The sequence below is a fragment of the Hylobates moloch genome, unplaced genomic scaffold (genome assembly GCF_009828535.3).
Source record: "Hylobates moloch isolate HMO894 unplaced genomic scaffold, HMol_V3 SCAFFOLD_19, whole genome shotgun sequence".
Taxonomy (NCBI): Eukaryota; Metazoa; Chordata; class Mammalia; order Primates; family Hylobatidae; genus Hylobates; species Hylobates moloch.
The window spans coordinates 11521298-11534999 of NW_026652294.1; the positions used below are offsets into that span (position 1 = coordinate 11521298).

The window sequence follows — 13702 nt, forward strand, 5'->3', positions numbered from 1 at the left end:
TGCCTCAGCCTCTCCGAGTAGCTGGGACTACAGGCGCCCGCCACCACGCCCGGCTAACTTTTTGTATTTTTTAGTAGAGACGGGGTTTCACCGTGGTCTCGATCTCCTGACCTCGTGATCCGCCCGCCTCGGCCTCCCAAAGTGCTGGGATTACAAGCGTGAGCCACCGCGCCCGGCCAAAAGCATGCTATAAAACAGTCAGTTGGGAATTCATCCTGAAATATTTGCAGATAAATTAGTATGATATCGGGGATTGCTTTAAAATACTTCAGGAAAAAAGAGAACTAAGGGGAAGAGATAAAATGAGATTGGCAGAACGTTGATAATTGTTGAAGGGTACATGGGATTCACTGTACTTTGTAAATGAAAATTTTGTATTTGTGACCAGATGCGATGGCTCATGCCGGTAATCCCAGCACTTTGGGAGGCTGAGGCGGGCGGATCACGTGAGGTCAGGAGTTCGGGATCAGCCTGGCCAACATGGTGAAATCCCATTTCTACTAAAAATACAAAAATTAGCTGGGAGTGGTGGCACATGCCTGTAATCCCAGCTACTTGGGAGGCTGAGGTAGGAGAATGCTTGAATCCAAGAGGCGGAGGTTGCAGTGAGCAGAGATCATGCCACTGCACTCCAGCCTGGGCAACAAGAGTGAAACTCCGTCTCAAAAAAAAAAAAAAAAAAGAAAAGAAAAGAAAATTTTGTATTTATGTATATTTGGAAATTCCCATTCTAGGCCAGGTGTGGTGGCTAGTGCCTATAATCCCAGCTACTTGGGAGGCTGAGAAGGGAGGACTGCTTGAGGCTAGGAATTCAAAACCAACCAGGGCAACATAGCAAGATCCTCTCTCTCCAAAAACATTTTTTAAATTAGCCAGTGTGATGGTGTCTGTAGTCCCAGCTACTTTGGAGGCTGAGGCTGGAGGATTCCTTGAGCTCAGGAGTTTAAGGCTGTGGGAAGCTATGATTGCACCACTGCACTCCAGCTTGGGTGACAGAGATTCTGTCTCTAAAAACAAAGAAAAAGGAAAAGAAAACATCCATATTATAACACTTTTTAAAAAGATCCTATTTTTTAAATACAACACACACACACACACACACACATTCAAAGGGAACAAATTCCCTGAAGAAATATGCATGTAACAGGGTTGGGTGTAGTGACTCATGGCTGTAATTCCAGCACTTTGGGAGCCTGAGGTGGGAATATAACTTGAGTTCAGGCGTTCAAGACTAGCCTGAGAAACATAGCGAGACCTCGTCTCTACTAAAAATCAAATAAATTAGCCAGGCATGATGGTGCATGCCTGTATCTCAGCTATTTGGGGGGCTGAGGTGGGAGGATCACTTGAGCCTGGGAGATTGAAGCTGCAATGAGCTATAATCATGCCACTGCACTCCAGCCTGGGCAACAGAGTGACACCCTGTCTCAAAAAAAAGCAAAGAAAGAAAGATGCACCTAACAGTGGTTATTTTGCAGGGCAGAGATTTTGTCGGTGACATTCATATTTCCGCAATGTTTGGATTGTTTATAGATAGCAGTATTATTTTTAAAGTCAGGAAAAAAAAACAGTAAAGATTTTTAAAAAGAGTACACAAGTTCCTTTAAGAAGTCAGAATTAATGTTTTTTCTCTCTGACGCACAAGTCAAGGCAGTCACGTGTCAGCTGGCAAAGGGCCCTCGGCTCTCTTTGATGGAAACACTGGGTGTAACACAGACCAACCCAGTGAATTAGAGGATAAGGGAGGTGGCACAGATTTCTTCCCCAACAGTGGGAATAAAGATGGAGGAGAGACAAAGAGGAAACTCAATGCTTCCAAAGCCTTCCTTCCCAGGGGTGGAGAGCCCGGCACAGAGGTGTCGAGTGTCAGGTGATGACCTGTCATGGGATCAGTGGCTTACTTTGGATTCCTTGTGAGTGGACATGCGGAGGAAGGTGAGAAAAACACTTCGATGGAGGCGCTTCTGCATGTCAACAACCTCAGGGGCTGAGGCCACCCCCTCGTCGAATTTGCGGGGCACATAGCGCAGGTAGGAGTCCAGGCACTTCTGTAGAGTCTCGTCAAAGATCACCTAAATCAGGAGACAGAGGAGAGCAAGGATTTATCCCTTAGGCCCCAGGGGCTTGTGGGTGGACTGTGCAGGGGCTCAATGCCCATCAGCCCTGCCCTATTCCAAACACTCCGACCCCAAGGGACCAAGGAGGTATGAATGAGCCGAGGGCTAAACACAAGATTCTAAAATTGACACTTTGAAAGGTGTGTAAACATTAAGATTGTGATACAAGACAGAGCAATCCGAACCACAATTTGCTGTTAAGGATCCAGTGAGAGAAGTAGACAAAAAAGCACCTCCTAGGGGAAGAAAAACAACAACAGCAACCAACCAATGGCATGTCATGTGCTTTGTCTTAGCGTTAATTTTGATAGAATGTTACCTGGCACCAGAATTTATCGTGAGGCAAGGCCAGGAGCCAGTCGAGGTCATTGGCTACGAAGGTGGCGCGTTCCAGGTACTCCTCCACTAGGGCGGGAATGTTGTCTTTAGGGGGCGGTTTGTATAACACAAAATACCGGTCTGCCTTCTGCTCGGGGTGCTACGGATCCAAAAACCACGTGTTAACGTGGCAGAGGTTAGTCAGCGAGGGCCCACTTGCCAACCCACAGCAATGACAACACTTGGCTGTTCCAACCGGTGACCCTCCAAGGAGCTTTTAAGCATAAAGAACCAAGTGTATCTAACAAAGAGGGCATGGTTGCATTCAGCGAACACTAGGCGCTAATTAAAATCCATGTTTTCGGAGTGGATTTAATGACACGGGGAAAGGTTAAGGGACGAGAAAGCAGGATACAAAACTCTCTGTTTAATATAATCAGTTTTCATTTTCCTTTTTTAGTAAAAGGGAAAAGATTTATTTGTTATGAAGAAAAACCAGAGCATAGTTTTCGGTTTTTAAAAAGTATAAGTATATTCACACACTGGTATCGATTTTTAAAAAAGAAGTTGGGGAGATGACGCCCCAAAGCTGATAGTGGTTATCTTTGATGGGGGTGGGGGGTGGGGAATTGTGGCTTGAATAGACTTTCCCATTAAAAAAAAAAAAAAAAAAGAACATATATTCATATATTACTTTTGTTTTGTTTTGTTTTTGAGACAGGTCTCACTCCCGTTGCCCAGGCTGAAGTGTAGTGGCATAATCTTGGCTCAGGTGATCCCCCACCTCAACCTCCCGAGTAGCTGGGACTACAGGTGCGCACCACCATGCCTGGCTAATTTTTTTTTAGTAGAGATGGGGTTTCACCATGTTGCCCAGGATGGTCTCAAACTCCCAGGCTCAAGCCATCCGCCTGCCTTGGCCTCCCAAAGTGCTAGGATTACAGGTGTGAGCCACCTCTCCCAGACACATATATTACTTTTTAAATTAATTTTTAATTATATAATTTGACACAAGCATCTTTTCTTTCAAAAACTTACAAGGTACAGAGAAGGTGAGCTGCCTGGGACTACACTCCCAGGCCCCATGTTCCCTGCAGAGGTAACCACTCACCATCTGGTGGGTGTCCTTGCAGACCTCTTCCAGGCATTTACATTAAATTATACCCACAAAGGCCGAGTGCGGTGGCTCATGCCTATAATCCCAGCACTTTGGGAGGCCGAGACGGGCAGATCACAAGGTCAGGAGATCGAGACCATCCTGGCTAGCACGGTGAAACCCCGTCTCTACTAAAAATACAAAAAAATTAGCCGGGCATGGTGGTGGGCGCCTGTAGTCTCAGCTACTTGGGAGGCTGAGGCAGGAGAACGGCGTGAACCTGGGAGGCAGAGCTTGCAGTGAACCGAGATCGCGCCACTGCACCCCAGGCTGGCTGACAGAGCGAGACTCCATCTCAAAAAAAAAAAAAAAAAAAAATTATACCCATAAAAACGATTTGTTTGGGTCTGTTCTTTTGTTTTTTTTTTTTCGTAAGTCAGTCTCAGCGTAGAATCACAAGTTCTCCCTTCCAGCTCCTACTTGCCATGAACAAACCTTACTTTGTTCACCATAAAGAGGAGATGGGCTCAGTTTTCTCCTCTGACTATATAAGGGGTGCTTTCCCTGGGGAAGTGGTAACAGGAGGATGGCCAGGCAATATGTCAACTCTTATCAACCACAGTCCATCCACTTCCAGGTCTGTTGATCCAGGGGATATAGAAAAATTGAGACTGATAAGAGGTCAGCCTCCTCAAGAACCATCTATGCCTTCCTACTGCCTTAGGCGAGTTTCCAAACTGTAGAGCCTGTGGGTACCACAAGGATTTTTCAAGGCCACCTATCATGTGGGTCTGCAGGACCCCCTCCCATTTAAATCAAATTTGTATCATGGAGTTACAGGTACAAATCTGCTGAAAAAGAAATTCTACTGGCTGAAACAAGTTCAAAACAACCGTCAGGAGCCGAAATACATCTCCTTGGTTTCCAAGCTTCCTCCCTCTATCTGTTGGCACTTTACCTCTTCCCTCACTTCTCACTCAGGCCAGGCTACTTATTCTCCCAGCACACACACACACACACACACACACACATAACCAGGCTACTCATTCTTCTGACACACACACACACACACCCCCCCCAGACTACTCATTCTCCAGACACACACACACACACACACACACACACACACACAACCAGGCGACTCATTCTCCCGACACACACACACACACACACACACCCAGGCTACTCAATCTCCCGACACACACACACACACACCCCCAGACTACTCATTCTCCCGACACACACACACACACACACACACACAACCAGGCTACTCATTCTCCTGACACACACACACACACACACCAGGCTACTCATTCTTCCGACACACACATACACACACATACATACATACACACACACACACACACACACACACCCCTGAGATTCTACTTTCCCTGCAATCCCACAGGGGGAAGATCGCCATCTAAATCACCAAGTGAGCACAAAACAGAGGAAGTGACAGCTCAAACCTGGCAGAGGGACTGTGGAAATGCAGAAGGGAATTAACAGCACCTGGAGGATAAGGGACGGCTTCCCAGAGCACGCAGCCTTCCTCCAAGGCTCCAAGCATTCGAGGATAAGGACTTCAAATGAAAGAAACATTTTTATGGAGGCATAAACATGGGCCATAACAAAAGGGCACAGATTGCACTGGGCGGTGGGAGAAGATTTGGCAAATGCTGGAATGGTGCAAATGAAAGCTGCCACTTATTGTGGACCTGCCCTCTGCCAGCCACTAAGCAGGCACAACCCACAGCCCTTATTTTTTTAATCTACAAAAACTATTTAAAAGAGACATAGTATTCATCCCATTTTAGAGGAGGAATCAAACAGTAAGTTTCAGGAACTTTCCCAAGGTCATGGGATTAAAGAGGCAACTGAGGCAGGATTTGAGCCAAAGTTTACACTCTGCAGACCTATTAAATGACCTATGGTATCTGTGTGCCATCCTGGTCTCACTGATTGTCCTTCTGACCCCAGTTCCAATCTCACCTCCTCCAGGAAGCCTCCCTGACTCCCACCCCAGCTGGATTAGGAGCTCATCTAAGCTCTCCCTCAGCACCTGCATTCTGTGCTCACCTCTCTATACCACTTGAACAGCATTAAAAGTGCTTTCAGACCAGTGGTTTGCATGGGGAAAGGGTGGGAGGAAGGCATGGATTGCAGAGAGGCACAAGAAAACTTTTAGGGGTGGTAGAAATGCTCATTGATGATGATGATAGTTTCATGCATGCATACAGATGGAAAAACCAATCAAATTGCATATTTTACATTTTAATTTTCCTGTGCTCTGAGGTAAAGATCAATGCTTTTTTTTTTTTTTTTGAGACGGAGTCTCGCTCTGTCACCCAGGCTGGAGTGCAGTGGCGTGATCTCTGCTCTCTGCTCACTGCAAGCTCCGCCTCCCGGGTTCACGCCATTCTCCTGCCTCAGCCTCTCCGAGTAGCTGGGACTACAGGCGCCCGCCACCACGCCCGGCTAATTTTTTGTATTTTTAGTAGAGACGGGGTTTCACCGTGGTCTCGATCTCCTGACCTCGTGATCCGCCCGCCTCGGCCTCCCAAAGTGCTGGGATTACAAGCGTGAGCCACCGCGCCCGGCTACATTTTAATTTTCAAAATGTTGGCTGGGTAAGTGGCTCATGCCTGTAATCCCAGCACTTTCGGAGGCCAAGGCAGGCCCACCACTTGAGGCCAGGAGTTTGAGACCAGCCTGGCCAACACTGTGAAACCCCATCTCTTATCAAAAATACAAAATTTAGCCAGGTGTAGTGGCATGCGCTTATAGTCCCAGCTACTCGGGAGGCTGAGGCAGGAGAATCGCTTGCACCTGGGAGGCGGAGGTTGCAGTGAGCAGAGATCATGCCACTGCACCCCAGCCTGGGCAACAGGTGAGACTCCATCTCAAAAAAAAAAAAAAAAATTCCCTTTTCATAGGTGTTGACAAATTGTATATTTTAAATATGTGCAGTTTACTGTCCTTCAACGATGCCTGAATAAAGCTGTATAAAAGGGGAGGACTGGTCTTCCCAACTGTCTCCCCCACTAGCCTGTAGGTGTCTGGAGGCAGTCTGAGCTTTGCTCACCCAGCATTCTGAGTCTATAGAACAGCACCTGGCATTGAGCAGACTTTCTGTACAGATCTGCTGGCTGCACAAAGAAATGAATGGAGGCTGACTGGACGTGGTGGCTCATGCATGTAATCCCAGTGCTTTGGGAGGCCAAGGCGGGCGGATCACAAGGTCAGGAGTTCAAGACTAGCCTGGCCAACATGGTGAAACCCTGTCTCTACTAAAAACACAAAAATTAGCTGGTCCCAGCTACTCAGGAGGCTGATGCAGAAGAATCACTTGAACCCGGGAGGCAGAGGTTGCAGTGAGCCGAGATCACGCCACTGCACTCCAGCCTAGGCAACACAGTGAGACTCTGGGAAAAAAATATATATATATATGGTTTTGTCATGTTGCCCGAGCTGGTCTCAAACTCCTGGGCTCAAGTGATCCACCCGCCTCAGCCTCCCAAAGTGCTGGGATTACAGGCGTGAGCTACCGGGCCTGGCCACAAGACTATTTCTTTTGGGTCTTCAAGTATGTGCTATTCAAATAGATCCTCAACCAACATTAGCTCTACCAATCACCCTGAAAAGGTGGTGTGGTAACTACCCTTTGGCTAGAGATCATGCCCCAAGCCAAGACTAAAGGGACAAATACAGGGTAGACACATATCTTAGTACAATCTTTCAGGAGCTTCCCGTGGCCTTCAGAGTAACACTTTTCAGTCTGCCAACAAGACCCCTCCTCGATCAGGCAGCTGTCTCCCTCAGCTCATCTGCCTTCCCACCCTACCCCCAATTTAGTGCTGCTGTTGTTGTCCCTGCTGTCATCACCATTGTAATAACAATTTATTGAGTGCTTACTATGTTCCAGGCACAGTGCTCATTCACAGGCATCTCATTTAATCCCCACAACCACCCTGCAAAGCTGGTCCTATTATTATTGTTTTTGGATTTGAGGCTTAGAGAGGTTCAATAACTTGCCCAAAGACACAAAGACAAATATCCAAGTATGTGTGAAATGAACACAAAGCCTGTACTTGCTAACTCTGCTATACTGTTGCCACCTCAAGTGACTTGTGGTTAGTGTAAGTCAGGGTCTCTCAAGACTCCAGGACTGCATACTAAGGTCGTCCTACCAGGTCCAGCCTTCTCCTGTTGCTCTGCCCAGCTAGTGTTAAGTCGCCCTTCAATACCCAGTTCAGAAGCCCTTTCCTTCAGGAAGCCCTCCTGGGCTGCACGTGCCCTCCTACCAGGCCAAAGGCCTCCCTGCCCCTACACACCCTACTGGTCTGGATCAGCGGCCCCGGCTCTGCACTCACGGAGCAGCCTAGACTTCCTTCTGTCACAACCCTGATCACACTAGAGAAGCTACTGGTCTGTCTTTCTCTTAGGTCGTGGGCTCTTCAAGGGCAGAGACCATGTCTTTTCTCCTTATAGCTCCAGCACCTGGCACATGGCCTGGCTGCAGTCCCTGACTCATGTACCAAATGTTTTCTGAGAGCCTCCTGTGCGCCTGGCACTGGAAATCAGGAGTAAAGGGCAAGGACCAGGCCACCGCTCTCACAGTGCCTGCAGTCTAACAACCCACATGTTCATTCAGTATGGGGGGAGGACTGAGGTGGAAAATCATACTTGACCACCCAAGGAGCCAATCTCCATCAGTGTTTCCAACAGAACTTTTTGCAATAATAGAACTGCTCTATATCTGTGCTGGCACTCACCACATGGGGCTATTTTAATTTAAAAGTGTTACAATTAAATTAAAAATCTAGTTCCTCAGTCCACACTCACTATTCACATTACAAGTGCTTAATAGCTACATGTGGTGAATGACTACCTATTGGGTGGCTATCGTACTGAAAAGAACACTTCCAGATTTTCTGATAAATATCTCTCACACATAAAAAGGTTATAAAAAGAAAATGAGAGGCTTTATAGCAGAAAGATTTTAAGGATATGTGTCCTAGGGTCTGCCTGGCTAGGTTCCCATCCTGGCTCCCCTAATTTCCTAATTCTGTGACTCTGAACTCTCAGTTTCCTCATCTGTAAAATGGAGACAATCAAAATGTCTATTTGTAGGGCTGTGATGTGGACTAAATGAGATAATCCGGGTGAAGTGTTTAGAATGGTCTGGCACAGGGCAAGTACTGTATAAATGTCAGGTACTATTATTAGAGAGTATTTAAGAAGTAATAAGAAGCCATCTAGAGGGCAGGAAATAAAACACCAAGTTCCTGTTTCCCATGATTTTACTCAAACCCCTAGAAAACACTTCCTCTCACCTTGTTCAAGTGAGCTCAAACTCTTGGGAAAACAACAAGTGGGTGTAGGAACTCCAGGGCCGCATCTATCTCCTTCTTCGGCAGCCTGGCACCTCTCCATGGCTTTAATCTCTCTCTGCAGCTGGTAATCGACATGTCCATAGCCTCCTTATTTTTCAGTCTCACTAGCCCTGCCGGGGTGCTTATATGTGGTGCTTCCTATCTCAGTTGAGATAAAAGATGGCCCAACCTCTGAAATCAGCGTTCCCACCAAAATACAGATAGCAGCTCAGATAGCTCTGAAAATGCTACCTGAAACCTGAACACCCTCCACAGGGTCAAATCCCCAAACCCAGCTTTGGGCTGGATCCATTTCTAGCCCGATCCAGGCTGAATCAGAACTGCCATCGGCCTGAATTGAAATTAAATGCTTTGGGGGGAAGGTCCAGGGTGGTGACATGGAAAATCCTATGCAAATTCAAGCTGCTGCTCGGAAGGAAATTCCTACTCTGGGCCTGGAAGAGACTAGCAGTGTCTCAGCTACTGAATCACCGACCATGGCCCTCGGGTCATTCTTGGAACAGATAAAGAAGGAATTTACTTTTTGCTTCTGAAATTGCAAGACTGACAATATCAGGCTGAATGGCCTTCAGGGACCGGCTCACCAGCGCTGGTGAAGTCCTCAGCTTTCTTGTCTTCGGGTCCTTGTGGGTGATCTGGAGTTGGTCCAGGGGCAGAGCTGGCATTGTGCTGTGTGACCCTCCTGAAAGGAATATGGATGGGAAGAAGAGAGCAGACACACAGACTCCTGGGGGCAGGGCCTGCTCTGGGGCTGATCCCAGAGTCAGAAGAGAAGCTTCAACCTCTCGCCTTAGGAGGCTCCTGCTGTGGTTCAGGACCTGGTTCATGCGCCTACTAACCCAGACAAAGTGACTTTTTTTTGCATAAAGCAGTTCTCAATTATAGAAGAAAATACTTTCCCAGATGACTTCTGATATATTTCCACCCACTTTTTTTTTTGAGATGGAGTCTCGATCTGTCGCCAGGCTGAAGTGCAGTGGCGCTATCTCAGCTCACTGCAACCTCCGCCTCCCTGGTTCAAGTGATTCTCCTGCCTCAGCCTCCCCAGTAGCTAGGACTGCAGGCGCACACCACCATGCCCAGCTTTTTTTTTTTTTTTTTTAAAGAGACAGAGTCTTACTCTGTTGCCCAGTGAAGTAGTGCAATCATAGCTCACTGTGGCCTCTAACTCTTGAGCTAAAGCAATCCTCCCACCTCAGCCTCCTGAGTAGCTGGGACTACAGGCATGCACCACTACGGCCAGCTAATTTTTTAAATTTTTTGTAGAGACAGGTTTTATTTTTTGATAGATGAATTCTTACTACATCTCTCGGGCTGGTCTCAAACTCCTGGGCTCAAATGATCCTCCTGTCTTGGCCTCCCAAAGTGCTGCCTCAGCCTCCCAAAGCGCTCACAGGTGTGAACCTCTGTGCCCAGCCTGTTTCCACCCACTTTGAGAAGTACTGGCTAAAAATATGTAGATTCCCTTTATTATGGCTCCAGCTCTGTGAGCTCAGTAGCCTGTGAGCTCTATGAAGACACTGCCCAGGGCTCTCCTCTTGCTATCTTTTCTGTGAGCACAGGATTGGTACAGAGAGAGGTGGCCAATGTTTGAAGAACGACTACATATGATGACAATCCTTTTAAAACTCCAGCCAGGGGCCGGGCGCGGTGGCTCACGCTTGTAATCCCAGCACTTTGGGAGGCCGAGGCGGGCGGATCACGAGGTCAGGAGATAGAGACCACGGTGAAACCCCGTCTCTACTAAAAGTACAAAAAAATTAGCCGGGCGTGGTGGCGGGCGCCTGTAGTCCCAGCTACTCGGAGAGGCTGAGGCAGGAGAATGGTGTGAACCCGGGAGGCAGAGCTTGCAGCGAGCTGAGATCGCGCCACTGCACTCCAGCCTGGGTGAGAGAGCGAGACTCTGTCTCAAAAAAAAAAAAAAAAAAAAAAAAAAAAAAAAACAACTCCCGCCAGATTTTAAGTCTTTTGAGGGTTGAAGCCATGGGCCTTTCCTCACTTGTGGAGGATGTTAAGATTTTACAACCTCTCTAGGCTTCAGGGAAGAAGTACATGGAAGAATAGAAGGACATGAGAAGAAGGGAAGAAGGACATGGAAAAAGAGAAGGACCAGGGAAAAAGATACTTCATAGAAAACTGACAGTGCAAGCTCCTTTCTACAAAGGCCCAAACTGACCTCACAGTCAGTGAGTGGCAGATCCAAGGTCTCCTGTCTTGCTGTCCAGTGTTCTTTTCACAATATCACTTGGCCTGACCCACAGAAGGGACATACGTGTTAAATGAATCATGGAATAGAAGTGAATTAGGCCCCTCAAAAAACATGTCATAAAAGGCTAGAACAGACTCAATGACAACATGAAGAGACAGAGGCTGGGGTGATTAAACTGTCACCTCTTGAGCCTTCACAGACAAGCAGAGGAGCATGGGGACATGAGCTACCAGGTGTGTCATATCTCAGATATTGGGCCAGGCTTAATGATATGAAGAGCTCCTCTAAGTGCTTTGCTTTATTCTTTTTCTTTTTTTTTTTTTTTTAAATAGAGACAGGTTTCATCATGTTGCCCAGGCTGGTTTCAAACTCCCAAGCTCAAGCAATACGCCCATCTTGGCTTCCCAAAGTGCTGGGATTATAGGTGTGAGCACCTGGCCTCTAAGTGCTCTTCTCAGCATTAACTTACTTGCCCTGTTAACTGGCTTTACACGTATTAATGCTCACAAAAAGTCTAAGGTTAGTTCTATTATTATCCTCATTTTAACAGTGACAAAACAGAGGCTCACAGAAAATAAGAAACTTGCCCAAGGTCTCACAGTTAGTAGGTGGTGAAGCAGGCTGGTTCTTAACCATTCACTATACTGTGTCTAGTTTAGTTAAACTTAGGGGTAGGATGGGGTGAAGGGGTGGAGTGAGAGTCAAAGCATTTCTAGAGGAGAGTCTGAGTAGTCTTGATAATAGAGACTGGCCAGGGAAGAAGGGTGCCCCAGGCAGAGGAAACAGCAGAGCAAAGGCAAGGAGGTGGAAACAGCCTGGTACCCAAGGAACCTTGGTTCTGGCCTGTTATAAAGACTGTGAAGATCCCCACCCTAGCAGGAGTAATAAGAGAGGATCAATCTGCCTAGTACTTGAAACCTGTTCCAGCTCTAGGATCCCAGCAGATCAGACACACATGGTCTCTGTATACACGAGGTGGCCTGAAAAAAAATCACAAGGCAAAGAAAGTAATAAAGGGCTTGGGGTAAGTTTTCATCTTTCAGCTTCGTGAAGCATAGATAATATCCTCTGCTGCACGTATTTCTAATCAAGTTACTGTCCTACTAGCCTCTCACAACAACCCAATTAAGGACAACAAGGATTACCATGTTCAGATGTCCAAAGAGGGGCCCTGATTTGCTCAAGGTAAATACATTATTGGCCAAGCTGAAACCGAAGCCCAGGTCTTTTGCTAGGGCACCTGGGGCTCTTGTGCCAGATATGTTAAAAAATAATAATAGGCCAGGCGCGGTGGCTCACGCTTGTAATCCCAGCACTTTGGGAGGCCGAGGCAGGCGGATCACGAGGTCAGGAGATCGAGACCACGGTGAAACCCCGTCTCTACTAAAAATACAAAAAAATTAGCCGGGCGTGGTGGCGGGCGCCTGTAGTCCCAGCTACTCGGAGAGGCTGAGGCAGGAGAATAGCGTGAACCCGGGAGGTGGAGCTTGCAGTGAGCCGAGACTGCGACACTGCACTCCAGCCTGGGCGACAGAGCGAGACTCTGTCTCAAAAAAAAAAAAATAATAATAATAATAATAATAATTTTTTTTCCTAATCCTCTAGCCATGCTGGAAGGCGAGCCGGAAACACCACTGCTCTGCACACCAGTGCAGAAGTCTAAATGACTGACAGGCCCAATTCTTTCCAGGCTTGCCCGCTGAAGATGGCTGTGGGAGTGTTGGGTGTGAGACACAGGGTGGAGAAAAAGTCATGAGGAGGAGGCAAGTCTCCACCCTTTAACCTCTAGGCCCCACAGTCCAGGCCTAGACAGGTAGAGACAGCATTTGCTTTCAGAAGAAATTCACGGCCAGGTGCAGTGGCTCATGCCTGTAATCCCAGCACTTGGGAGGCCAAGGCGGGAGGATTGCTTGAAGCCAGGAGTTTGAGACCAGCCTAAGCAACATAGTGAGACCCTATCTCTACAAAAAATTCAAAAATTAGTCAGGTGTGGTGGTGGTGCACCCCTGTAGTCCCAGCTACTTAGGAGGCTGAGGTGGAAGGATCACTTGAGCCCAGGAGATCAAGGCTGCAGTGAGCCATGATGGCACCACTGCACTCCATCCTAGGTGACAGCAAGACCCTGTCCCAAAATTTAAAAAAAAAAATTTTTTTTTTTTTTTTTTTAAAAAGAAATTCACTCCTAGGCCGGGCGCGGTGGCTCACGCTTGTAATCCCAGCACTTTGGGAGGCCAAGGCGGGTGGATCACGAGGTCAGGAGATCGAGACCACAGTGAAACCCCGTCTCTACTAAAAAAACAAAAACTTAGCCAGGCGTGGTGGCTTGCGCCTGTAGTCCCAGCTACTCGGAGAGGCTGAGGCAGGAGAATGGCGTGAACCCGGGAGGTGGAGCTTGCAGTGAGCCGAGATTGTGCCACTGCACTCCAGCCTGGGCGACAGAGCGAGACTTCGTCTCAAAAAAAAAAAAAAAAAAAAAAGAAATTCACTCCTACAAACCATTGCCTGCCAGGGCAATTCAGGGTGCTACAGTCCTACAGCCTGGGTTCAAATCCTGGCTCCACCT

The 13702-nt window shown here is 47.5% G+C and overlaps 1 protein-coding gene across 7 annotated transcripts in view; it reads right to left on the bottom strand.

Annotated features, from left to right (window-relative positions):
* ASCC2 (activating signal cointegrator 1 complex subunit 2) overlaps positions 1–13702 on the bottom strand; it is a 52082-nt gene that overhangs the window by 35644 nt on the left and 2736 nt on the right. For 2 of the 7 annotated variants that reach the window (XM_032139286.2, XM_058431341.1), the window contains exons 2-4: positions 9515–9612; positions 2437–2595; positions 1902–2072 (exon numbers count right to left, since the gene is read on the bottom strand). In XM_032139286.2, coding sequence (XP_031995177.1) covers positions 1902–2072; positions 2437–2595; positions 9515–9595 — 411 coding nt within the window. In that variant the 5' untranslated portion in view covers positions 9596–9612. Of the gene's footprint in view, positions 1–1901; positions 2073–2436; positions 2596–9514; positions 9613–11106; positions 11182–12057; positions 12120–13702 lie in introns of those variants that run through there. The other 5 variants (XM_058431339.1, XM_058431340.1, XM_058431342.1 and 2 more) reach the window with 5 other exon arrangements.